The sequence below is a fragment of the Rana temporaria genome, chromosome 6 (genome assembly GCF_905171775.1).
Source record: "Rana temporaria chromosome 6, aRanTem1.1, whole genome shotgun sequence".
Taxonomy (NCBI): Eukaryota; Metazoa; Chordata; class Amphibia; order Anura; family Ranidae; genus Rana; species Rana temporaria.
Genome location: NC_053494.1, coordinates 5,715,640 through 5,742,226, shown reverse-complemented (window position 1 = coordinate 5,742,226; position 26,587 = coordinate 5,715,640). Strand labels below are relative to the sequence as shown.

At 43.5% G+C, this 26,587-nt stretch overlaps 1 protein-coding gene across 5 annotated transcripts; it reads right to left on the bottom strand.

Annotated features, from left to right (window-relative positions):
* Positions 1 to 718: 718 nt before the first annotated feature.
* On the bottom strand, positions 719 to 25,850 carry LOC120942950. 5 transcript variants are annotated; one of them, XM_040355933.1, is made up of 20 exons: positions 25,508 to 25,850; positions 23,207 to 23,346; positions 20,335 to 20,387; positions 17,426 to 17,666; positions 17,087 to 17,284; positions 16,285 to 16,359; positions 14,904 to 14,978; positions 14,696 to 14,794; positions 13,682 to 13,756; positions 13,429 to 13,509; positions 13,270 to 13,344; positions 13,076 to 13,156; positions 11,398 to 11,475; positions 11,239 to 11,313; positions 11,045 to 11,125; positions 8,935 to 9,033; positions 6,743 to 6,768; positions 3,593 to 3,875; positions 1,402 to 1,595; positions 719 to 1,116 (listed from the first exon to the last, which is right to left on the bottom strand). In XM_040355933.1, the coding sequence occupies exons 2-19, from the start codon at positions 23,274 to 23,276 to the stop codon at positions 1,414 to 1,416; spliced, it is 1,947 nt and encodes a 648-aa protein (XP_040211867.1). In that variant the 5' UTR covers positions 23,277 to 23,346; positions 25,508 to 25,850; the 3' UTR covers positions 719 to 1,116; positions 1,402 to 1,413. The 5 variants fall into 5 exon arrangements, with proteins under 5 accessions (XP_040211867.1, XP_040211868.1, XP_040211869.1 ...); XM_040355934.1 differs by having other exon boundaries at positions 17,426 to 17,663; XM_040355935.1 differs by lacking the exons at positions 11,045 to 11,125; positions 11,239 to 11,313; positions 11,398 to 11,475.
* Positions 25,851 to 26,587: the final 737 nt, after the last annotated feature.

Genomic DNA, 26,587 nt, shown 5'->3' with positions numbered 1-26,587 from the left:
TAGTAATGGCGGCGATCAGCGTTTTTTTTTCGGTATTGTGACATTATGGCGGACACTTCGGACACTTTTGACACATTTTTGGGACCATTGGCATTTTTATAGCGATCAGTGCTATAAAAATGCATTGATTACTGTAAAAATGCCACTGGCAGGGAAGGGGTTAACACTAGGGGGCGAGGAAGGGGTTAAGTATGTTCCCTGGGTGTGTTCTAACTGTAGGGGGGTGGCCTCTATAGGGGAAATAACTGATCTTCTGTTCATACATTGTATGAACAGAGGATCAGCATTTCCCCCCCTGACAGGACCGGGAGCTGTGTGTTTACACACACAGCTCCCGGTCCCCGCTCTGTAACGAGCAATCGCGGGTGCCCAGCATGCGCACAGGATTTTGGCCCGAGCAGGGGGCGCGCACGCACCCCTAATGGGCTGCGCGAGAGCCAACGTTATATTACGCGCTCTCGCACAGGGGAGCCGACTTGCCGCTGTAAAATGACAGTGGGCGGTCGGCAAGCGGTTAAAGGTGCTGCAATGATGCCTGAACCCAGAGTGTCAGGTGGGTTGGAATGTTTACAGGGTCATGGTGATGCAGATGAGCAACTAAATCCAAGCAGTCCCCAGGAGGGGGGGGGGGGCTACATAATAAAAATGAAAAGGCTTTATTTAAAAATTACATTAGCATGTTGATAAAGAGGATAAGGAAGAACTAACTTAGGCAAAATATAGGCAGATTAACATTCCGCTTTAATTACAATATGGTACAGCAAATGATTTAAACTGTAAAAGTTCCATAAAAAATTGATCGAAGGTAAAATTATAATAAAAGCTCAAAATATGGCTTAATTTCCAGTCATTTCCCTTTAAGCTTCTTGTTGACCCTCCATGTCTTCTCATTCTCAGACCCTACGTCTTGGAACTTGCAGTGCCGATCGGTATTTCCATTCACTTGTCCATGGACAATCACCACTCCTGATCTTTGTACTTTTACAATCGAGAAATCCTCACTTTTTCGCTCTGTATCGGTGGGATTTCAGATTTTTATTCCTACATTGTGGCTGCTGGATGCATTGTCAGGACATTTGTGAACACTTGAACTTTGCTCCATCATAGATGGAATTACTGTAAGAAACAAAAAAGGAGTATATCTTTTCTTATTTCCGTATGAACTTATGTTACAGGAGAATCTGTACAAGCAATAACGAGGAAGATGATGAAGAATTTCCCTGCCATGGTCCCGCTCACTTTTTTGTACTCTGGGTAGCTTAGTTACCCAGAGTACCTCCTCTTCTGAGGGGCACCTCAGAAGAGGAGGATCGGGGCTGCTCTGTGTAAAACCCTACAATATGTTTGTTATTTTTATTTTATTTTTAATTTACCTTCACAACCCCTTTAAGAGAAAATTACCTAAGGATGATGTCATTGGATTACACTTTTCAGTTTTCTTACAAGCTGTATTTTCTCAGCTTTCTGCGTGCATGATATGAGGAGGAGGTCACTGGCCAATCTTTTAATATCGGGCTGATTCTCCAGGATTCGAGTCTTCTCCTGATCACTGCTGTCCTCCAGATCATCAATCAGCACCACCACATTGTCCTTTCCTGAGTACAGAAGAAGACATCAATAATCAATACAAGTACTGTTCATTTGTTGTGTATCCTGTATGTATCCTTATCTCTTTGGCCGACACCCAAACACCCTCAATTCTCTATATATATGTAATCAGAATAGTTTTGATTGTGAATGGCCTTTTCTACCCACCTAGGTTACAGGACACCATCAATAAAACACAATTGAAGGAACAATTTCAGATTTCCAGACTCAAAGATATCTGCTCTAGTATCAAACAGCTGTAATTAAAGATGTGCTTGTACAAGATCCATGTGGCCATGTGATTCAGATTACCCGTACCTCCCAACATTTTGAGATGGGAACGAGGGACACCTATTATCAAAAGCATGCAGGCATAGAACACACCCCCTGCCACACACCTTAACTGGGAATTATGCCGCGTACACACGGTTGGAATCTCCGACATGAAAAGTTTGATGTGAGCTTTTGGTTGGAAATTCCGACCATGTGTAGGCTCCATCAGACTTTTTCTGTCTAAATTTCCAACAGCAAAAATTTGAGAGCTGGTTCTCAAATTTTCAGACGGGAAAAAATTCTTGTCGGAGTCTCCATCTGAATAACAGCGGCGGGGGTGTTTTGGAAGTGCCTGATTAAAGCCAGAGGCTCTAATAGGCTACCCGATTAGAGCCTGTGGGCCCGGGTCTGGTTACCAGTCACCTGATTGGCTTAAGCGACATTGAGGATGGGAGGAGACATCGAGGGAGCGGAGGGAGCATGGAGAAGGACGGCGCTGACCCGAAGAAGGTAAGTGCCGGGCTGGGGGGAAACTGGCTGCATTTGGGGACAAACTGGCAGCATTTGGGGACACATTGGCAGAATTTTGGTGGAAACTGGATGCATTTGGAGGGAAACTGGCTACATTTAGGGGGAAACTGGCTGCATTTGGGTACAAACTGGCAGCATTTGGGGGGAAACTGGCTGCATTTGGGGGGAAACTGGCTGCATTTGGTTACAAACTGGCAGCATATGGGGGGAAACTGACTGTATTTGGGGGGAAACTGTCTGTATTTGGTGGAAAACTGGCTGCATTTGGGGGGAAACTGGCTGTATTTGGGGGTTAACTGGCTGCATTTGGGGACAAACTGTCTGAATTTGGGGACAAATTGGCTGATTTTGGGGACAAACTGGCTGAATTTGGGGACAAACTAGCAGCATTTTGGGGGGAAACTGGCTGTATTTGGGGGGAAACTGGCTGCATTTGGGGACAAACTGGCTGCATTTGGAGACAAACTGGCAGCTTTTGGGGGGAAACTGACTGTATTTGGGGAAAATCTGGCAGCATTTGAGAGGAAATTGACTGCATTTGGGGACAAACTGGCTGAATTTGGGGACAAACTGGCAGCATTTGGGGGGAAACTGGCTGCATTCGGGGACAAACTGGCTGCATTTTGGGGGAACAGGCTGCATTTGGGGACAAATTGGCAGCAGCTAGGGGGAAACTTGCTGCATTTGGGGACAAACTGGCTGAATTTGGGGACAAACTGGCTGAATTCGGGGACAAACTGGCAGCATTTGGGGGGAAACTGGCTGCATTTGGGGGGAAACTGGCTGCATTCGGGGACAAACTGGCAGCAGCTAGGGGGAAACTGGCTGCATTTGGGGACAAACTGGCTGAATTCGGGGACGAACTGGCTGTATTTGGGGGAAACTGGCTGCATTCGGGGACAAACTGGCTGCATTTGGGGGGAAACAGGCTGCATTTGGGGACAAATTGGCAGCAGCTAGGGGGAAACTGGCTGCATTTGGGGACAAACTGGCTGCATTTGGGGACAAACTGGCTGCATTTGGGGGGAAACTGGCTGCATTTGAGGTGGCAAACTGACGATGTTTAATGGGCACAGTGACGACAATTGATGTTTTTTTTTCAGTTTGTTTGCGCCCCCCCCCCAAACATTTTGAGCACCAGCCGCCACTGCCCATCACAGATCACTTTTCAGAGAATGCTGTAGTGTGAACCTAGCCTTACCGAGCATCTGTTCAAGACATTCCAGTTCTTCATCATACAGGGAGTCTGTGACGTTGGTGATGTTGATTCTTCCTCTGTTCTTGGTGTGATACAGAATCCCAAATGTGCACTGAGACAAACCATCTATAAACCTTTGGAATCCATTGTTGGAAATGTAACAAGGTTTAACATCTTGGATGCTATCTCTGAAATTTTCGGATGTCAGGAGTTCCACCAGCCAGGAGTAATCCTCTTTGGAAGATCTGGAGAATATCCCGGTGATGTGCTTTTTACCTGGTTGTTGCTGACATATGGAAAGACGGATCAGTACCAAGACTGACACATTGGGGAACGTTTGGAATACATTGATGCATTATAAAGCCTTGAAGGGAAAAGAAAAAGTCCGAATTGTGCAAACTGCCCCTAATAGACAATTTATTATAAACCAGAAGGTTTGGGTATATAATGGGCCATGTAGGAAAGGTTGTTCCTCCTTTTGAGGAACTTTTCCCAGTTGGCACATCACAAGGGATTTCTCAATGAAAAAACGTTTAATTTGGACCCGTAACACCTGAAAATCAGCAAGATATTCTCCTGATCGGACGTGAAACTATACTATCGACGTCATGAATTTTAACCACTCTGGTGGTAAGAGAGTGCAACACTAGTGAGATTTATTTTTTCCTGTTGCAACTTTCACTTAAAGTGGTACTAAAGCTTCAGATTTTTTTGCACAGATTTTTTTTTGCACAGTTCGTTTTACACAGAGTGGCTCCCGATCTCTTCTGGGGGTCCCACGGCAGCTAACGCAGCTCCTCCCGCAATAGATAACCCCCTTTGGGAAGCTCTCTTCCGAGGGGGTTACCTAGCGGGAGCGTTCCCGTACCATACAATCGTCATCCATAGCCGCCAAGTGTATGACTCTGCTAACAATCTATCCAATGAAGAGCCGATCAGGCATGGGGAGAACGACGCGGGATTGCGCCCTCGGAAATTCGGGCTCAGGTAAGTAAAACGGGGGCTTGGGGGGGCCGGTGACTGCAAGGTGTTTTTTTCACCAAGGTGAAAAACACAAACCTTTACAACCCCTTCAACTACTTAAGGACCCTTTCACGTCGATATACGTACCTGTACGTCCCCTTCAAGAGCCCAGCCGTGGGGTCGCGAGCGGGCCGCCGGCGGCGCACTTGTGACCCGGTCAGAAGCTCCGTGACCACACCCGCGGGACCCGCGGACCCGATCGCCGCCGGTGTCCCGCGATCGGTCCCCGGAGCTGAAGAACGGGGAGAGGTGAGTGTAAACACATCTTCCCCGTTCTTCATTGTGGCAATGTCAGTGATCGTCTGTTCCCTGATATAGGGAAAGACGATCACTGACGTCACACGTCCAGCCCCGCCCCCCTACAGTTAGAAACACATATGAGGTCACACTTAACCCCTACAGTGCCCCCTAGTGGTTAACTCCTAAACTGCAATTGTCATTTTCACAGTAATCAGTGTATTTTTATAGCACTTTTTGCTGTGAAAATTACAATGGTCCCAAAAATGTGTAAAAATTGTCCGATGTGTCCGCCATAATGTCACAGTCATGAAAAAAATCGCTGATCGCCGCCATTAGTAGTAAAAAAAAAAATATTAATAAAAATGCAATAAAACTATCCCCTATTTTGTAAATGCTATACATTTTGCGCAAACCAATCGATAAACGCTTATTTTTTTTTAATGAAAATTAGGTAGAAGAATTCGTATCAGCCTAAACTAAGAAAAACTATTTTTGTATATATATTTATGTATTTATTATAGCAAAAAGTTAAAAATATTGATTTATTTTTTCAAAATTGTCGCTCTATTTTTGTTTATAGCCCAAAAAATAATAACCGCAGAGGTGATCAAATACCAAAAAAAGAAAGCTCTATTTGTGGGAAAAAGAGCTCGCCAATTTTGTTTGGGAGCCACGTCGCACGACTGTCTGTCGTTAAAGAATTGTCAATTGTCTGTTAAAGCGACGCAGTGCCGAATCGCAAAAAGGGGCAAGGTCCTTAGCCTGCATAATGGCCCGGGGCTTAAGTGGTTAAAGATCAACTGCAACCAAACCTTGTTTGGGTTTTGATGGAGTGGGGGAAGGGTCAGAGCCTGTGTCAGGTTGTTGGAGAGATTTCCCACCAGGATATGATGTTGTGGGGATGTTAATTGTGACAAAGACACAGGGCTAGATTCAGGTAGGGGCGCGCATTCTAACGGCGGAGCATCGTATCGTATTTACGCTACGCCGCCGCAACTTACAGGAGCAAGTGCAGTATTCACAAGGCACTTGCTCCGTAAGTTGCGGTGGCGTAGCGTAAATGGGGCCGGCGTAAGCGCGCGTAATTCAAATGTGTAAGGGGGGCGTGTTTTATGTTAATGTGTGTTGACCTGACGTGATTGACGTTTTGTACGAACGCCGCATGCGCCGTCCGTGTACATATCCCAGTGTGCATTCCTCCAAATGACGTCGCAAGGACGTCATTGGTTTCGACTTGAACATAAATTACGTCCAGCCCTATTCGCGAACGACTTACGCAAACGACGTAAAAAATAAAAAAATCGAAGCGGGAACGACGTCCATACTTAACATTGAGTGCGCCTAATAGAAGCAGGCACAACGTTATGCCGAAAAAGCCTTACGCAAACGACGTAAAAAACGAACGCCGGGCGCAACGTAAGTTTGTGAATCGGCATATCTAGGTAATTTGCATACTCTCCGCCAAAAACGACGGGAGCGCCACCTAGCGGCCAGCGTGAGAATGCACCCTAAGATACGACGGCGTAAGAGACTTATGCCAGTCGTATCTTAGGCTAATGTCGGCGTATCTTGCTTTCTGAATACAGAAAGAAGATACGCCGGCGCAGCTTTGAATTTACGCGGCGTATCTATGGATACGCTGGCGTAATTCTTTGCTGAATCTAGCCCACAGTTATTTATTTCTTGCGTCTGTGGCTGGGGCAACCATGGGTATGCAAAATCATGGGTCAGGAGATTCAGCACACACTGTAGATTACAGCTAATATTTTCCAGGTATTGAGGCAATTGAAAATATTTCTATGTGAATCCCTTTATTAGCTGCCACCATTTTTTTTTAGGAGAATAAAACAAAGTAATCGTTTATAATTTATAATTCTTTAAATGTCTTACCTTTATAGAGATATTGGTCTTTGGCTCTGCAAAAGAAACACAAGAAATAAGACCTACTATTCTTTTTCTTCAACTGTAATACAAGATAATCTATAGCTTTGAAAACCATTCATTTTTACTTTTATAGACATGCACAACAGAAATATTTGTTTAACCACGTCAGCCCTGAAAGATGCGTCACTGCGTCACTTTAACTGACAATTGCGCGGTCGTGCGACGTGGCTCCCAAACAAAATTGACGTCCTTTATTCCCCACAAATAGAGCTTTCTTTTGGTGGTATTTAATCACCTCTGCGTTTTTTTTTTTTCGCTATAAACAACAAAATAGAGCATAGAATAGATTTTTGGTAATAAAAATCGCAATAAGTGTTTATTGATTGGTTTGCACAAAAGTTATAGCGTTTACAAAATGGGGATAGTTTTATGGCATTTTTCGTGAATAGGAATTTGCGTAGAATGACGTCACCGTCGTGAGCAATGGCTTGTTCCGGGTTAATTTCGAGCATGCGGACTGGGATACCCCCACGGACGGCGCATGCGCAGTTAAAAAAAAACGTTGTTTACGTCGGGTCACGACGTATTTACATAAAACACGCCCCCATCACAGAGATTTGAATGCTGCGCCATTACGCCGCCAAAGATATACTACGCCGCCGGATAAAAAAAAAAAAATAAGTTACGGCGGCGTAGTGTATCTTAGATACACTACGCCCGGCGGATTAATGCGCCGATCTACGTGGATCTGCCCCGAGGGGTTTAGATGGAGGAGATAAGGCAGAAGGAGAGGAGAGGTTTAGATGGAAGAGAGGCGGGAGGAGGAGATGAAGGGTATAGATGGAGGAGATGAGGAGTTAAAGGGGTTGTAAATGTAAAAAAAAATTCCCTAAATATCTTCCTTTACCTTAGAGCAGTCCTCCTTCACTCACCTTGTCCTTCCATTTTGCTTTTAAATGTCCTTATTTCTTCTGAGAAATCCTCACTTCATGTTCTTCTGTCTGTAACTCCACACAGTAATGCAAGGCTTTCTCCCTGGTGTGGAGTGTCGTGCTCGCCCCCTCCCTTGGACTACTTGAGAGTCAGGACGCTCTCTACATTGCAGATAGTGAAAGGAGCTGTGTGTTAGTAGGCGTCCTGACACTCCTGTAGTCCAAGGGAGGGGGCGAGCACAACACTCCACACCAGGGAGAAAGCCTCACATTACTGTGTGGAGTTACAGACAGAAGAACAGGAAGTGAGGATTTCTCAGAAGAAATAAGGACAATTAAAAGCAAAATGGAAGGATGAGGTAAGTGAAGGAGGATGGCACTAAGGTAAGGTGGAACAGAGGAGGGGGAAGAAAATTTGAAATTTAGATGGAAGAGAAGAGGGAGAAGGAGATGAGGGGATTAGATGGAAGAGAAGAGGGAGAAGGAGATGAGGGGATTAGATGGAAGAGAAGAGGGAGAAGGAGATGAGGGGTTTAGATGGAAGAGAAGAGGGAGAAGGAGATGAGGGGTTTAGATGGAAGAGAAGAGGGAGAAGGAGATGAGGGGTTTGGATGGAAGAGAAGAGGGAGAAGGAGATGAGGGATTTAGATGGAAGAGAAGAGGGAGAAGGAGATGAGGGGTTTAGAAGGAGGAGAAGAGGGAGAAGGAGATGAGGGGTTTGGATGGAAGAGAAGAGGGAGAAGGAGATGAGGGATTTAGATGGAAGAGAAGAGGGAGAAGGAGATGAGGGGTTTAGATGGAAGAGAAGAGGGAGAAGGAGATGAGGGGTTTAGATGGAAGAGAAGAGGGAGAAGGTGATGAGGGGTTTAGATGGAAGAGAAATGGGAGAAGGAGATGAGGGATTTAGATGGAAGAGAAGAGGGAGAAGGAGATGAGGGGTTTAGAAGGAGGAGAAGAGGGAGAAGGAGATGAGGGGTTTAGATGGAAGAGAAGAGGGAGAAGGAGATGAGAGATTTAGAAGGAGGGGATATGTGAGAAGAAAATGAGGGGTTCAGATGGAAGAGATAAGGAGGAGGAAGAAGATGAGGGGTTACAATTGAAGAGAGGAGAGAGAAGGAAATTAGGGGTTTAGATGGTAAAGAGGAGGGAAAAGAAGATGAGGGGTGTAGATGGAAGAGAGGAGAGAGAAGAGGAGTTTCGATGGAAGGAGGTAAAGCTATACATAAAATAGACATAGTTGTAAAAATGGGTTTATAAAATGCTCACCTTGGTTGTTGTACTTCCCCATCACATTTGCTGGACTGGAAGTTTTAGCACATCTCCTTTGTCTTGAAGTTGATGGGATGGATAATAGTAGATCTTTTCCTAAAAACATGGCACATCATATGAGTGAATTTTTTTACAGGAGTATATAAAATGCTTCTATATTAAGGACGTAAAATCAGAAATATCTGAAATTTTGCATTAATTTTCTTTCAACTTAGATTTGTTTTTATTGTTGCAACATCTTAAAACAAGAGCCACTCAAAGCCCTCATTTACTTGTGTACCTCTAAGGTCTTTGGCCAAGGGCCACACACTGATGATGTCACAAACATGAGTACTTTGTTCAGCCACGCTGGCTTTCTGGCTGGTCCTCATCTGTGGCCAAAGTCCCTCTCACATGCTTCCCTTGTATTGGGCTTAATTGTAGGAGTTGACTACAATTAGGCCCAATGGGGATGAAACACGTTGAGTTACAGTACTAAAACCGGAGAGTGCAAAATCTGCTGCAGCTGTGCATGGTGACCAATAGTGTTGAGCGGAATACGCCATATTCGATTTCGCGATATATCACGAATATATAGACGAATATTCGTGAAATATTCGCTAAAATCGAATATTCGTGATATTTTATAAAAAAAAAAAAATTTGCGAAATTTCGCTAATGCGAATGCGAAATTGATTGCGAAATTTTGACAACTGTGGTAGGAGAACTCTGATTGGCTCTGATGCAAAAGAAGGGCGGAGAAAGTATTCGCGAATATTCGGAAAATGGAAAATTGGTGATATTTTATCGAAATTTCGCTAATGCGAATGCGAAATTGATTGCGAGATTTTGACAACTGTGGTAGGAGAACTCTGATTGGCTCTGATGCAAAAGAAGGGCGGAGAAAGTATTCGCGAATATTCGGAAATCGAATATTCGCGATTGCGAATATTCGGCAACATAAAAGGATCGCCTCAGCTTAGCTACTCGGCCCAGGGTCTCTAATCATACCAGCAATGCTTTTAGACGTCGATAGGATGTGATCTGTTTTAAAAATAAATTTGAAAAAATATGAATATTCGGAATAGCGAATTTTGGCCGCGAAATTCGAGTTATTCGCGAATACTCGAATATGCCATATTCGTAACGAATATTCGAAATGCGAATATTCGTGAGCAACACTAGTGACCAATCAGCTTCTATTTTCAGCTTGTTCAATTAAGCTTTGACAAACAACCTGGAAGCTGATTGGTTACTATGCACAGCTGTATCAGATTTTGCAATCTCCAGATTTAGTCAATCAACCCCATTGTTTTTAGTACTATAGTATATTCAGCTTTGTGTTTTTTCAGCTGATATGTTGCATTGATGCTATAAAAGACTAAGTCCAGCCATACATTGGAGCAAAATTCACTAAATTCCCCCATCAATACAGACAGTGCTCATACAGGAATCCCTCCTGTCAGGCCATTGTCTTCTCCCAGCGGTGGGGGGGGGGGGGCTGGCAGGAGCAGGCTAGGGAAGTCGTCCCTGCCAGGAGAAGACAGTGATTATTACTAGGCTATGGCAGCCACATTCAATAATCATTAGTGAATCAGGCAGGCTGGTTGTACTCAAGTTGATCGGTCAATCAACTTGGTACATTGAGCCTGCCCATTACTGGTTCGAATCTCGGCCTGTTCCTGCTGAACTGGATGAGATTCAAACCATGTATGGCCAGCCTTAAACAGAGAAAAAGTAAACAAAATAATATAACAAAAAATCTTAACTTATACAAAAAGGCTGGGTTCACACTGATGCTGACAGCAGAGGTGGTCTGGCCCGTCCCTTCTCTCTGTTTCAGGGACGAATCAGGTCTGAATTTATGCCTAAATTTGGACCTGAAATGGAGCCAAAGACGAACAGGACCCCCCTGTGCAATCCGCTCTGCAGCCGCTCTGGAGATATGTGAACTGGCTCCATTGAGAGCCGATCTCAATCTCCCATCATGCAAATTGGATGTGTGGAAACCCGCCTCCAATTGGCACTAGTGTGAAACCAGCCTAAAAGTCACACAACCACAATAAAGGCAGCATAGATTTGGGTTTTTGAGATCATTATAGAGACCATCTCTGATCATTATACTCACCCACTAACTGTGTTGGACCGGAAGAGTTATTAAATATCTCATGGCTTGAGGTAGGTGAGATCGCCACTAGAAATTCCTCTCCTGAAATAACATCATATGACTAAAAACGTTTTATAGCAGAAAAAATGTAATTGTACTTTTTAATCTTAAAATTACTATTTTTTTCAAATGCTTTCATTGATTTTTGTACATACCCATTGTGTGTGCTGGATGGGAATTATTACCATGTCCTTCCTTGATAATGGATGCTGGAGTGAACATTCCATCATCTGGGTAAAAATAGTCAGATGACAGACATATTACTGTAAATAAATTGTCATTGTATTGATGCCTACATTGAATTTCATACTTACCCGCCGGATGTGCTGCATGGTGAGAACTAGCAAGTCTGTCCGGGTTCAAGGTAGCTGGGAGTGCTAATATATTTACCCCTGAAATACCACCAGATATGAGTGAAAACAAGAATCTATATTATTTTTGCAGATAAAAATATATTTTTAAAATGGGACATGGTGAAACAAGCAGATCAGAAAAGGTGGAAACGGAGGAGCTGCGGTGGCTCAACGTGATTGGCACTGCGCTGACAAGCCATTCACCTCTGCAGCTAGAGGTTCGAATCCCGGTCTCGGCTACATGTGAATTGAGTTTGGTGGTCTCAGCCCGGCTCCCGGTGGGTGTGCTATGCGAGGTAAGCCTGCGCTTAGTATGCCCACCCCCTCCCACAAAAACCACCACACTTACACACGCACTCGAAATTGGGTTAACATGCACGCACTTTGACCACGCGGTCTCTAAAAAGAGAGGCGAAGGACTAACGGGGGTGGTTGAGCGGGCTAGATCCTCTCACTCCCCTCTGCCCCGTTGGGCTTCAAAGCGGAGCAGGTAGGGCGGGCTGTGTGGGAGGACCCCCTCGCACACCCGCCATTGCCACACGGGGCATGGAGAAAGGTGGCAGAATGCCTCTGGGGGAGGCCTGCCTACTCCCAACTCCTGCAGTCCGGCTCCTCTCTCGAGTACACGCACAAAATACACTTTTAAAAAAAAAAAAAAAAAAAAAAAATAGGACATTTAAAAAAAAAAAAAAAAAAAAAAAGAAAAGGTGGAAACAATTCAGCAAAATATGACTAGTCATGCCCCTGATGATGTCACTCTGTGATGAAATGCATAGGGCGGAGTCTATGGGACGGACTAGTGTGAACCCAGCCTAAAAGTCACACAACCACAGTACAGGCAGCATAGATTTAGATTTTTTAGATCATTATAGAGACCAGCCATGATCAATATACCATATTTTTCAGACTATAAGACGCACTTTTTTCCCCCAAATGTATGGGGGAAAAGGTCTCTGCGTCTTATAGTCCGAATACTGAATGGACAGCCCCCCCCTCTCTGCCATTTCACATACCGGTTGTCTGGGTTGGTCAGAAAACACAGGCAGGCAGCCGGCACCATCAGCGGGTTAATTAGCGGGGATCAGGCTCAGGATCAGACTGGTCTATGGCGGAATTAGCGGCAGGGCGGCACAGCGACATGCCGGAATAGCGGGTGGCACGGCGACATGGCAGAATAGCGGGCAGCATGGCGGCATGGAGAGCGGGCGGCATGGCGTTACGGAGAGTGGGCGGCATGGAGGTACGGAGAGCGGGCGGCATGGCGGTAAGGAGAGCGGGCGGCATGGAGATATGGAGAGTGGGCAGCCTACGAAGAAGCCCCAGGAAGCTTTGCGCCTTGTCCAGTGCACGGAGATACGCCCACACAACGTCACGTCGTATTGCTCCGTGCACTGACGCTCTCCTGAGTCAGCTGACCAATATAGAGTTAACTCATTGGTCGCTCCCTCACAGCATTTGTAAACAGCATCTGTACAGCATACGGTATACGCCAGTGCCATAAATTTACAGAATACTGAAATTTAACTGAATTCTGGTAACTTAAATATTTCAGTACATATTTGGGTCAGAATATTTTTTTTCTAATTTTTCTCCTCTAAAACCTAGGTGCGTCTTATGGTCCGAAAAATACGGTACTCACCCACTATCTGTGTTGGACAGGAAGAGTTATTAAATATCTCATGGCTTGAGGTAGGTGAGATCGCCACTAAAAATTCCTCTCCTGAAATAACATCATATGACTAAAAACGTTTTATAGCAGAAAATTTTAATTTTACTTTTTTCATTTTAAAATTACAATTTTTTTTAAATGCTTTCATTGATTTTTGTACATACCCATTGTGTGTGCTGGATGGGAATTATTACCATGTCCTTCCTTGATAGTGGATGCTGGAGTGAACATTCCATCATCTGGGTAAAAATAGTCAGATGACAGACATATTACTGTAAATAAATTGTCATTGTATTGATGCCTACATTGATTTTGTTACTTACCCGCCGGATGTGCCGCATGGTGAGAACTAACAGGTCTGTCCAGGTTCAAGGTAGCTGAGGGTGGTGCTAATATATTTACCCCTGAAATACCACCAGATATGAGTAAACAAGAATATAAATTATTTTTGGAGATAAAAATATATTTTTAAATGGGACAAGCAGATCAGAATAGGTGGAAATAATTCGTTAATTTGAGTGCGGGTATCACTGTTAAGATTATTTTTAAAATGTCCACATTAGACTTCATACTCACCCATCATGGGTGCTACATGTTGGGTACTAACATGTCCGTCCTGGTCCGGCATAGCTGGGACGAGCACTGGTGGATCTACCAATGAAAGAGCATAAAATAGGGATTCAAATAGATAATAGATAAGAATATCATTTGATTCTCAATCTCTCATGATTAATGGAGGATTCTCGTAAATTAATAAAATTGTTGGTATGGCCACCAATAGACCATACCATAATATGGGTGAAAACAGTGGGGCAGATCCACAAAGCAAGCACGCCGGCGTATCTACTGATACGCCGGCGTACTTTAAAATTTCCTGCGTCGTATCTTTAGTTTGAATCCTCAAACCAAGATACAATGGCTTCTGGGTTCGATCCGACAGGCGTACGGCTTCGTACGCCTTCGAATCGTAGGTGCAATACTTCGGCGCCCGCTGGGTGGAGTTTGCGTCGTTTTCCGCGTCGGGTATGCAAATTAGCGATTTACGACGATCCACGAACGTACGCACGGCCGTCGCATTTTTTAACGTTGTCTGTAGTCGGCTTTTTCCGGTGTATAGTTAAAGCTCGTATTTTGCGGCGTATAGATAGACTTGCCATGTTAAGTATGGCCGTCGTTACTGCGTCGAAATTTTAATATTTTTTTTTGCGTAAGTTGTCCGTGAATAGGGATGGACGTAACTCACGTCTAAGTTAAAAAAATTACGTTGTTGCGACGTCATTTCGCGCAACGCACGGTGGGAAATTTCTGGACGACGCATGCGCAGTTCATTCGGCGCGGGGACGCGCTTCATTTAAATGAAACCCGCCCCCTACCCGCCGATTTGAATTCCGCCACCAGAAATACACTACGCCGCCGTAACTTACAGCGCAAACTCGCTGAGGATTCGAATATACGCCAGGTAAGGTACAGCGGCGTAGTGTATCTCTGATACGCTGCGCCGATCTAAATGTATGTGGATCTGGCCCAGTCAAATTAAAAAAGGACATAAAAAAAAAACCTGTGAATAAAATGTATTTTGTTATTGCTCACATTGATTTTCATACTTATCCATCATGTGTGCTGCATGGTAAGAGCTAACAGGTTTGTTCGGGTTTGGGGTAGTCTGGAACAGTGCTAATATATCTTCATCTGAAATAGAATCAGATATGTGTGAAAATAGTCAAATAACAAAAGAATAGAAACGATTACTAAAAATAAATAGTATTTTTAAAATGACATTGTTAAATTTCATACTCACTCGTCATGTGGGCTGCAGGGGCTGTATTTACATGTCTGTCCGGGTTTGGCACAGCTTGGTTGGACACGAGTGGACCTACAAATGAAAGTACATTAAATAGGGGTTAAAATAGTAAAACGACAGAAGGATATCACATGGTTCCCATTATTAATTAGAAAGATGTGAGTCTGTGATGGATTATACTAAAATTACTATTTTTGTGTTAAGCTAATTCTTCTATTAGAACCACTGAAATGTTTTCTCTTTTTTATATTCTTTTAATTTCTTTTATATTTTTATATTGTTTTTATATTCATTATCTATATATGCATGTGTGAAAAGTATACATCACAATAGTGTTTATTTTCCTTGAAAAGATTTGTCAGATATGATGTTTTAAGAAAGTTACAAACTCAGCATTGGAGAAGAGACAAAGGAGAGCTGTTCAGCTGCCATTTCCACCCCCCCCTCTTGTTCCTCATGTTCCAAAGCCCCCCTTCCTCGTTGCTTCACTTATGTCCATAAATGACTTTGAAGAGAGAAACCCTTGCTGAGCTGACCAAGAACCCCTGTTTATGGACATTCCACACTGGACTTACACGAGGCTGAAATGTGCTGTGGCATGTGTGCCGTGTACAAAGAACAGACGTCACAAGGGGGGCGTGTAAAATGGGAGTGAATTATATAAGCTGACCAATATGAATGCATATGTTTTGTGATGTCATATTGTTAATAAAGGAAGCCGCATGGCCTCCACCCCTTTCTCTTTTTATATTGGGAACGAAGCAAGCAGACTGTGTGTCAATTCTTGCCATACAATTTGGTCCAGTGGGCAGTACAGGTGTCCCTGTCTTGTGTCAGGGGTTTCATCTACATCAAGTGGAACTTATTTAATGCTTTATATAAATAAATTATTTTAAAAACGGCAAAGCACTATGGTAAGCTTTGTACCTTACATGTGGGCGATGTCAGTGGAGGCCAATGGTAAATAATAAGGAAGCCGTACACCTTGTGATGTGAGATGTAAAACGGATGAGCTATATGAAGGAGGAAAATCTAAAGGCGGCCAATCAGAGGAGTGATTGTGATCTAAGGCGCTATTAATAAGCCTATAAGGTGAGGGCACAACCGGTGGCGGTGACACAAGGATATTCGTAGATGCACAGAGGTGGATACATGTGAAGATTTTATCTCCATGTATAGTGATATCACAAATCAACAATTTATGGATATATAATAATATTTTTTTCTTCACATATTGAGCACTGTACATGTCCACAATGTTTTTTAGATTTGAAGTCAGCAAATCATGCTGGCTGCTTTGGTTTTATTTAGTTAGTTTGAGTGCAGGTGTCACTGTTAAGATTATTTTGAAAATGTCCACATTAGATTTCATACTTACCCATCATGGGTGCTACATGTTGGGTACTAACATGTTTGTCCAGGTCCGGCATAGCTGGGACGAGCACTGGTGGATCTACCAATGAAAGAGTATAAAATAGGGATTAAAATAGATGCTAGAAGATGCTGTGTGCTTCTTACCCCCCCCATGTTTTTTTAATCCCCCCCCCCTCCCTATGTTTTTTTTAACTCCCCCATGTTCTTTTTATTCCCCCCTCCCTGTGTTCTTTTTACCCCCCCCCCCCCACACCGTACCGCGTGGCAGGAGATTCAGGAAACGGAATTTCCTGTACTGCGCGGTACCCGGCCGGACAGACAGGAGGAAGGAAGAGGAGCTCGGCCACGCTACAAGGAAGGGGAAGAAGTGACGAGAGAGGCAGCAGTGCTGCAGCCGCCTGAGGCTCTCTATAGAGCGTTCAGGTGGCTGCAGCATTTATAGGAAGCACGGCAAGGGCCCTGCTTGGGGCCCCAGGCCAGCTCGGGGGCCCCAAGCAATTGCTTGGTTTTCTTGCCTTGTCGCGATTGGCCTGTGCATAGTGGATGCGGACACAACTCGCTGTTCTCTATGAGGCTCTTGGATGGAAACAGACTGCCTGTCTGTTTGCATCCAACTGTCATATGATCCACCGGTTGGATGGTGATCTGTTTTTAGTGGATGTCGGTGGGTGTCAGTGGACACATGTCTGCTGACATCCGACACTCCATAGAGAGCAATGGATGGTTAGTTTTTCAGGTGGACCTGATTGGTCAATCAGTGTAAAAAGGGGCCATAATGTACCAATCTTTGCCAAGTAGGTACCTACCTTTGCCAATGGGCATAGAGTCTGTTAGGTCATCATTATTGAGATAAGTCATGAAGTCACATTCCTTTTCCAGTTTGCTGAAGAGGAAGAGATCTTTGATATATATCTTACTCATGATCAGATCATTTAGGATTTTTTTCTTCTTTGCATCTCCGCTGTCGTCTGCATCATCAATCACCACTATAAAGGGTTTACTTCCTGCACCAAAAATATCCATGGTCAAAAACAAAATTACTTCCAGGACAAAACACAGGGTTTTCACGAACAGTGCCATACTATGAAAGCAGAAGCAGGTAGTAGGCAATGTGAAAAAAGTACTCACCACTCTGTGGCTCTTACCCAATTCTTTCAACTCTTGAGCTTTTTCTAAACTTGACATAAGATTCCACATAAACGGATCAGTAAGGAAAATGCAGAAGGTGCTCTCAGAAATGGAATCCTTTTTCTTTGCGTCTTTGAAGATGGTATATTTGCTTTTATTCACCCATCTATCGAAAAAACGTGAATTCAATGCAGCTTTCAGCCATTCAGGATCCATCACCTCCACGGAGAAGATCCCAACCTCATGCCCTGGTCCCTGCTTTAAAAAGATTCAATTCAGTGCACTTGTAACCATAACTTGTAAAAAACTCTCTAACATTGTCTCAAAACGTATTCTCATAAACATTTTTACCATCACAGTCATGATCCAGCCAGGGAGAAGTTTACTTATGCCACATACAGATGATCGGAGATTCCGACAACAAAACCGTGGATTTTTTTCCGACGGATGTTGGCTCAAACTTGTCTTGCATACACACAGTCACACAAATGTTGTCGGAAATTGCGAACGTCAAGAACGTCAAAACAAGATAAATGAAGTTCAATAGCCAATAGGCTCTCCTGCTTGATTCCAAGCATGTGTGGAATTTTGTGCGTCGGAATTGTGTACCGTGTTTCCCCGAAAATAAGCCTGGGTCTTATATCAAATTTTAGCAACAAAATACACAGTAGGGCTTATTTTCGGGGTAGGTATTAATATGTAATGTGCTGTCTTCTCTCCCCCTCTCTCTCTCCCTGCCTGTCAGGAATCCCCAGTGTGAACTGAGTTAAAAAACGTAAAATCCTATAATTTACTCTATTACAGTATTATATAATGTACAATGTGTGCGTTTCTGTAATATATTTGTGCCAAATACCTTCATTATAGCTCCACTCTGCGCTTCTGTGACACGCTGGAGCTCTCTTCCCTTCAATTATATTACAGAAACATAAACATTGTACATTATATAATACTGTAATAGAGTGGATTATAGGATTTTAAAAGCATTTTAAAACTAGGGTTTATTTTCGGGGTAGGGCTTCTATTGCAGCGGTCCTAGAAAATAACGCTAGGTCTTATTTTCGTGGTAGGTCTTATTTTCGGGGAAATACTGTACACACGCTCAGAATTTCCAACAACAAGTTTTGTTGTCGGAAAATTTGAGAACCAGCTCTCAAATTTTTGTTGTCGGAAAATCCGACAGCAAATGTTCAATGGAGCCTACAAACGGTTGGAATTTCCGACAACAAGCTCCCATCGAACATTTGTTGTCGGAAATTCCGATCGTGTGTACGCGACATAAGATTATGCATACCATTTTAACAGTACAGTGTCATGGAGAGTCCAAATATTTAATCAACATACCCTCACAGTGAGGAGTTTGTCTTACTAGACACTAGAGGACCCGTCTGCGTCCCAAATTAGCATAGACTAGTATAAACTTCTTATAACGAAATGTCCCACACTCTGCTTGATTGCTTTCGCCATATACCACTTCCTCCCAGTCTGAATCTAGATATCAGCTATTCCAACCGCTCACAAGCACAAACAAGACGATACTTGCCTGATTGCTGAACATGGACTAAGAATACAAGTCTTGTATACAGTAAAAGAGGAGGTTCTTACTCATATTACTCTTACAATACTCCTGTAACCAGAAACATAAATTAACATGAGCTAATTAACTAATCCCATAAAGCAGCCAATGTAACTCCCTAACTACAATACACATTATCATACATATCAACACAGAACTCTTTCATACAGTTGCAGGGTTAATTAGCACAACCAACAATGGGTGAAAGACTCTTAGAAGTTATACTACACTCATTTACATTATAGCAGACAACAGACAGACAGGTGGCTGGAGTTGACATCAGCATATTCTAAGGCCGCGTACACACGATAGGTTAGCCAGAGGACAACGGTCTGATGGACCGTTTTCATCGGTCAAAACCGATCGTGTGTAGGGCCCCATAGGTTATTTAACCTTAGGTAAAAAAAAAAGCCAACTTGCTTTAAAATTTAACCGATGGACGCCTAACCGATAGGTCAAAACCGATCGTTAGTATGCAAAACCATTGGTTAAAAACCTGTGCACGCTCCGAATCAAGTCAACGCATGCTTGGAAGCATTGAACTTCGTATTTTTCAGCACGTCGTTGTGTTTTACGTCACCGCGTTCTGACACGATCGGTTAGTTAACCTATGGTGTGTAGGCGTGACAGACCATCAGTCAGCTTCATCGGTTAACCTAAGACAACGGTCCTTCAGACCGTTTTCATTGGATGGACTGATCGTGTGTACGAGGCCTTACAGTATGTGTCCCAACAGTATGAATCAGTCACTCTTTCTAATAAGACATATACTCCCATACAGTGAAGAACACAATCATTAAACCTTCTGTAAAGGTGTGGTGGAGTTGTTGGACATCCAGCATGCTAGATTTATGGTAACATTTGGGACACTTTTTAACATTTGGTTCTTTTTATGCTGGTTCTGTTTCAGTGGGGCGTAATGTGATGATAGGGATAGGTGGTTCTATTTCTGACCTCCATGTATAAATGCTCGTGAACTGGCTGTCTTGTTGATCCCCTATCTTAAAGTGGTTGTAAAGTCTCAAGGTTTTTCATTTTAATTTCAGGTTTTCATTCTATGTATGAAGGAAAAAACAATCCTGTGTGCAACAGCCCCCCAGCCCCCATCAATACTTACCTGAGCCCCATCACAATCCAACAATGTGCACAAGAGCCTCGGCTCTACAGGAAGTCTCTCTTCTTGGGAGCAAGCCTGCTTGGGTGCCCCCATTGCAAGCTGCTTGCTATGGGGCACGCAGCATGAAGGAGAGTCCTGGAGCGCCAGTGGGGAACCTGGTTTACAGAGAGTTATGGAGGGATCAACCCATATATCTGGAACATTGAGGTGGTATTGAGTTGAGGATATTTTACCTTATTGATGGATCCTCCATTCTGAACTTGTTGGCCAGGAGAACATAAAAGTCCTGGTAGAGAATACAATACAACATGTTTAGCGAACCAAGTTAAATGAAACAATAACTTCCCATTCAGTATGCCCAGATAATTGATGCCAGATTGCATAATAACTTTTTTTTTCCTGCTCCCTAAAGTATGTTATCACAAATCCAAACCAGTCCAGATATTAATTTGTTAAAATGTAGATATAGCCGAAATATTCCCTTTTATGGCTTGGATAGTGTAGAGGAGGGTCAGTTTTTGATTTAGCTGTCTGTGTTCTCTTTTATTATATATATTTTTTTAACTCCATAAAGACTTGCTCCTGATGTATTAGGTACGGAAGAGGGCTCCAGGTAGATTGGGGGCTGTAGAGGGACATCCAATGCTCCAGATCTACCAGCTAAAGTATTTGAGTAGTATGGAGAAGGATGTGTGGAGCAATTAAAGAGAGAGTAAAGGGGCAAGAAAGTATCAAGAAAGGACTGGAAGGGAACTAGGATGGGGGGGGGACAAGTAGAGGTAGGGCAATATATGGCAAGAAAGAATAGGGTATAGTTAGGGGGAGGAGAGGGTCACATCAACCTGGCCCCAGAGGTATGTCCTCTCTCACCTACCTCTATGCTTCTGCTTTCATCACAGAAAAAATTGTTAGCTACCAGTATCCAATTAGACCTCTCTTACGAGATTAGGACAAGAACCCAGCCAGAGTTTCTCAAATAAAAGTCTAGAAGGGTTCTCCCATAACTTGGGTGTATTCTTGTGCTGTCTGAAAATGAAGCCAACAATACCAGGTTCTTGTGTATTTCAAGGGATTGTCTCATAAAATCCCAATCAACTCTTCTATCTCTGCAATGGTGTGGAGACTGAAGGACCATTCCTGAATGGTTGGGGCTTGCTGGGAGCCCCAGTCTACTGAGACACAAAGCTTAGCAGCGTTCACCACCTGCATCGCTAAGGACTTCTGGTAGTTTTTTCGGGGGGAATGGAGGTATGACGTAGAAGGGCCAGCATGAAATCCGAGGTGTAATTGGTAACTGAAGATATAATTCAATAGACTTCTGACCAGAAAGATTGGAGATTCAGACAGGTCCACCACACATGACGGAGGGTACCTAAATCTGAACAGCATCTGTGGCATAAGTAGGAGGTGGTAGGTGTGAATTTATGCATCTGCACTGGGGTTTTGTACCACCGCAGTGCTATTTTGTAGCCTTGTTCCTGGACTGATCCCTTGTGAATACGGGTGAGGGGGTGCACTCCCAATCCTCATCAGGCAAGTCTAAGTGTGGTCGAAATTTCCACTAATTTCCCACTCCAGAGACGCAACAGAAAATGAGAAGAAATATCCCCAGAGGGAGGGGAAATGCTCAGAGTTGTAACCCTAGTGAAATAATACAGAGATGATGAACCTTTTTTTATCAAATATGATTGTTTTTGTTTAGATTGTTTTGTGAATAAGCATACTGATGGCTCCTGAAGAAGTGGATTGTGTCCAGAGAAACGTGTTGGCCACAAAAAATCTGTCATAATGTATGCTCTGTCACAGTTATGTTTTAATGTTTGTACGGTATTTGGATATATTTTTGTATAACAACATGGAAAAATTTTTTTATGAATGTTGACCTTAAAGAAATGGTGTTTTTATCCACTTGACGACCAGCGGTGGTTATACCGGGATGATGTCTGTGGCTGCACCTTTATTTTGGAGGCAGCGGTTCTAGCTGCTCATTTGCTATTACAAGCGTCTCTCTCCGGCTCTCCTGTCCCACCAGGACAGCCAAGCAAAGTGGGGATGGGCTTTGATCGGTTGTATTTGACGGTAACCCGGAAGCGATGACCTGACATCACCTCCGATTCACCCCGATTTACCCCGATTCACCCCGATTTACCCCGATTTACCCCGATTTATCCCCATTTACCCCGATGTCAACAGCACAATTTTTTTTTTAATTAAAAGTATTTAACTACTTGCCGACCAGCCACTGTCATTTTACGGTGGCAGGTCGGCTCCCCTGCGCGAGAGCCCGTACAATACCGTCGGCTCTCGCGCAGGCCACTAGGGGCACGTGCCCGCCACCAAAGGAGCACGCGCACGCCCCCCGCTCTCCCCCAACTCCTGTTCGTGTGCCCGGCGGGCAATGTACAATGTATGAACAGAAGATCAGTCTTTTTCCTAGTGAGGCCACCCCCCTACAGTTAGAACACACCCAGGGACATACTTAACCCCTTCCCCGCCCCCTAGTGTTAACCCCTTCACTGCCAGTGGCATTTTTATAGTAATCCAATGCATTTTTATAGCACTGATCGCTATAAAAATGCCAATGGTCCCAAAAATGTGTCAAAAGTGTCCGAAGTGTCCGCCATAATGTCGCAGTACCGAAAAAAATCGCTGATCGCCGCCATTACTAGTAAAAAAAAAATATTAATAAAAAATGCCATAAAAATACCCCCTATTTTGTAAACGCTATAACTTTTGCGCAAACCAATCAATAAACGCCTATTGCGATTTTTTTTTACAAAAAGTATGTAGAAGAATACGTATCGGCCTAAACTGAGGAAAAATATATTTTTGGGGGATATTTATTACAGCAAAAAGTTAAAAATATTCATTTTTTTCAAAATTGTCGCTCTATTTTTGTTTATAGCGCAAAAGCTAAAAACCGCAGAGGAGATCAAATACCACCAAAAGAAAGCTCTATTTGTGGGAAAAAAAGGACGCCAATTTTGTTTGGGAGCCACGTCGCACGACCGCGCAATTGTCAGTTAAAGCGATGCAGTGCCGAATCGCAAAAAGTGCTCTTTGACCAGCAATATGGTCTGGGGGTTAAGTGGTCAAAAGACTTACCTGGTGTCTCTTCCAGGATTTGTCTTATCTGGGAGAGTTTACTGAGCATCTGTTTCTCTATCTCACTCATTTTGTCAGCTCCTTTTCTAGTAATTTTTTTCCTCAAATCTTTATGAATCACTCACTCGTCAACTTTGGTCCTGAAGATCAAAAGGTGATGAAAATAAATAAATAGAACTGTTGCCACAGTTGTTTCATTGTACAGGGATAAATATATAGTTAATTGGTCGCCATAAAATAACTAAATATATAAATAAACACAATGGGGTCTATTCATAATATAATGTGCTTACTTCCTATGATCTTCAGCTCCATCAAGTGATCATGATGAGGTATTTTTCCTGAAAGGAAAGTACCCCATTATGGTCACTAGATGGAGCTGATGATCATAGGAAGTAAACAAGTTGCAGAAATCACAGGGGTTATTTATGAAGGCTGAGACGTTTTCACAGAATTTTTTAACCACTTATGTTTAAAGGTTTTGTTTTAAAAAACAAAAAACAAACATGTCATACTTACCTCCTCTGTGCAGTTGGTTTTTAGACAGAGTGCTTGTGACAAGGTGACACCCCAAAAACAATTGAGAAAAAGGGAGAAAAGGCTGTCACTGGCAGGCAGATTGGCGTACAGGTACGTCCCTTTGAATCTGCCGCCCGGCGGGGGTGCGCACGCCCGCTGCATGCCGTGCCGCGGGTCCTGGGAACTCGGAGTCCCGCGATTGCGGTCGGCAAAGGGCAGAACAGGGGAATGTCTTTGTAAACAAGGCATTCCCGATTCTGCCTAGTGACACTGTCACTGATGACCGTTCCCCCGTGATCGAGAACCCTCATCAGTGACGTGTCACGTGTAGCCACACCCCATAACAGTAAGAATCACTTCCCAGGGAACACTTAACCCCTGCAGCACCACCTAGTGGTTAACCCCTTCACTGCCAGTGTCATTTTTACAGTAATCAGTGCATTTTTATAGAAACTGATCGCTGGAAAAACGACAATGGTCCCAAAATGGTGTCAAAAGTGTCCGATGTGTCCGCCATATTGTCGCAGTTGTGCCATAACTAGTAAAAAAAATATTAATAAAAATGCCATAAAACGGTCCACTATTTGGTAGACGCTAAGGGCCAGATTCACAGAAGAGATACAACGGCGTATCCCCTGATACGCCGTCGTATCTCTCAGAGTATCTATGCGACTGATTCATACAATCAGTTACGCATAGATATCCCTAAGATCCGACAGGTGTAATTGTTTTACACTGTCGGATCTTAGGATGCAATACTTCGGCCGTCGCTGGGTGAGGTTTTCCAACGTCGGGTATGCAAATTAGCTTTTACGGCGATCCACGAAGGTACGCGCAGTCGTTACGTCGTCGCAAGTCTTTTTTTCCCGTCGCAAAGTTAGTGATGCTTTTTCATGGCTTAACTTTACACAGCCCATGTTAAAGTATGGCCATTGTTCCCGCGTCGAATTAAAAAAAAAAATGTCATCGTAAGTACAGCGTAATTACGTTACGCACGTCGCCATTCACAAACACGTCGGGGCGCCGTAATTTCGCGCAAAGCACGTCGGGAAAATTGCGAACGGAGCCTGCGCAGAACGTTCAGCGCAGGAGCGCGCCTAATTTAAATGGTACACGCCCCATTTGAATTAGGCAGGCTTGCGCCGCACGTGTTTACGATACACCGCCGTAAGTTTACACGCAAGTGCTTGGTGAATCAGGCACTTGCGCTGAAAACTTGCGGCGGTGTAACGTAACGACGATACGTTACGCCACCAGAGTTTTCTGTGAATCTGGCCCCATAACTTTTGCGCAAACCAATCAATAAGCGCTTATTGCGATTTTGTTTACGAAAAATATGTAGAAGAATACGTATTGGCCTAAACTGTGGAAAAACATTTTTTTATAGATTTTTTGGGGATACTCATTATAGCAAAAAGTAAAAAATATAGATTGTTTTTTAAAATTGTTGCTCTTTTTTTTTGTTTATAGCGCAAAAAAAAAAAAAAAAAGCAGAGGTGATAAAATACCACCAAAATAAATCTCTATTTGTGGGGAAAATAGGACGCCAATTTTGTTTTGGAGCCACGTCGCACAACCGCGCAATTGTCAGTTAAAGCGACGCAGCGCCGAATCGCAAAAAGTGGCCCGGTCTTTGACCAGCAAAATGGTCCGGGGCTGAAGAGGTTATTGAAAGCTGCAGATTTTAAAGCACTAAATATGATTGTTAAAATATTGATACATGTAAAGCTTATATGATATTTTAGAGATTTTTTTACACCTACATCGGATTTTAGTACTTACTGTGTGGTAGTCATACTCCCATCCCTCATATGACATACGAGGGATCCTCTGGCATGGATGGTCCGGTAGATGGTGACATCTCTGGTACACCTATGAGATATTAGATCTTCTTGTGGTTCCGTAGATAAATGTAGATAAATGTAGATAAATGTAGATAAATGTAGATAAATGTAGATAAATGTAACTCTATCCGGTTCTCAGATGGTTGTGTCTCTTTCTTTTCTGAAGCCCAAAGTGACCTCCATCCCCCAGGAGAGTTTACCACTAACTATTAACAATCTCTAGTTCCCCGTACTTTTTACGTGAATCTCTTGAACAGTCTTCTTAAATGTTCAATCATTTTTCCGAAGCTCTTCTTCCTTGTTCTTTCCCCCAAGTCGCACAACGTGACCTTTGTTACTTTTTATTCACTAGCTAGAATATGTTTTTTCCAATGTCTTATCCAACTGCTGCTCAATCTGTATTATATTAGCTCAGTCAGCTGCTTCTCCCATGCCGAGATTGTCTTCCTATAATATATTGGTGATCATAAACCACCATGAGATGAAGAGCATCAGGTCGTAATTTTTAACCCAAATAGGTGTCATAAGTAGAGGAATCAGAACCTCCTTGTTCTTACCAAGGATCCTTCTAGAGATACACTATTTTACCAAAAGTATTGGGACACCTGCCTTTACACACACATGAACTTTAATAACATCCCAGTCTTAGTCCGGTAGGGTTCAATATTGAGTTGGCTCCGCCCTTTGCAGCTATAACAGCTTCAACTCTTCTGGGGAAGGCCGTCCACAAGGTTTAGGAGGGTGTCTATGGGAATGTTTGACCGTTCTTTCAGAAGCGCAGTTGTGAGGTCAGGCCAGGGATGGACTGGCCATTGGGACTACAGGGAGTTTCCCGGTGGGCCGATGGCTCAGTGGGCCGGCTTCAGTGACAGCAGACTGCCGCCCCCTCCACTCCTCTGTCTCTCCCTCCCCGCAGCGCTCACCTGGGGGGAACAGAGGAGCAGGGGGGACGGCAGAGGATCATGGGGGGAGGGGACAGACAGCTGGCTCAACAGCTATGGCCTGGGAGTTTCTCACT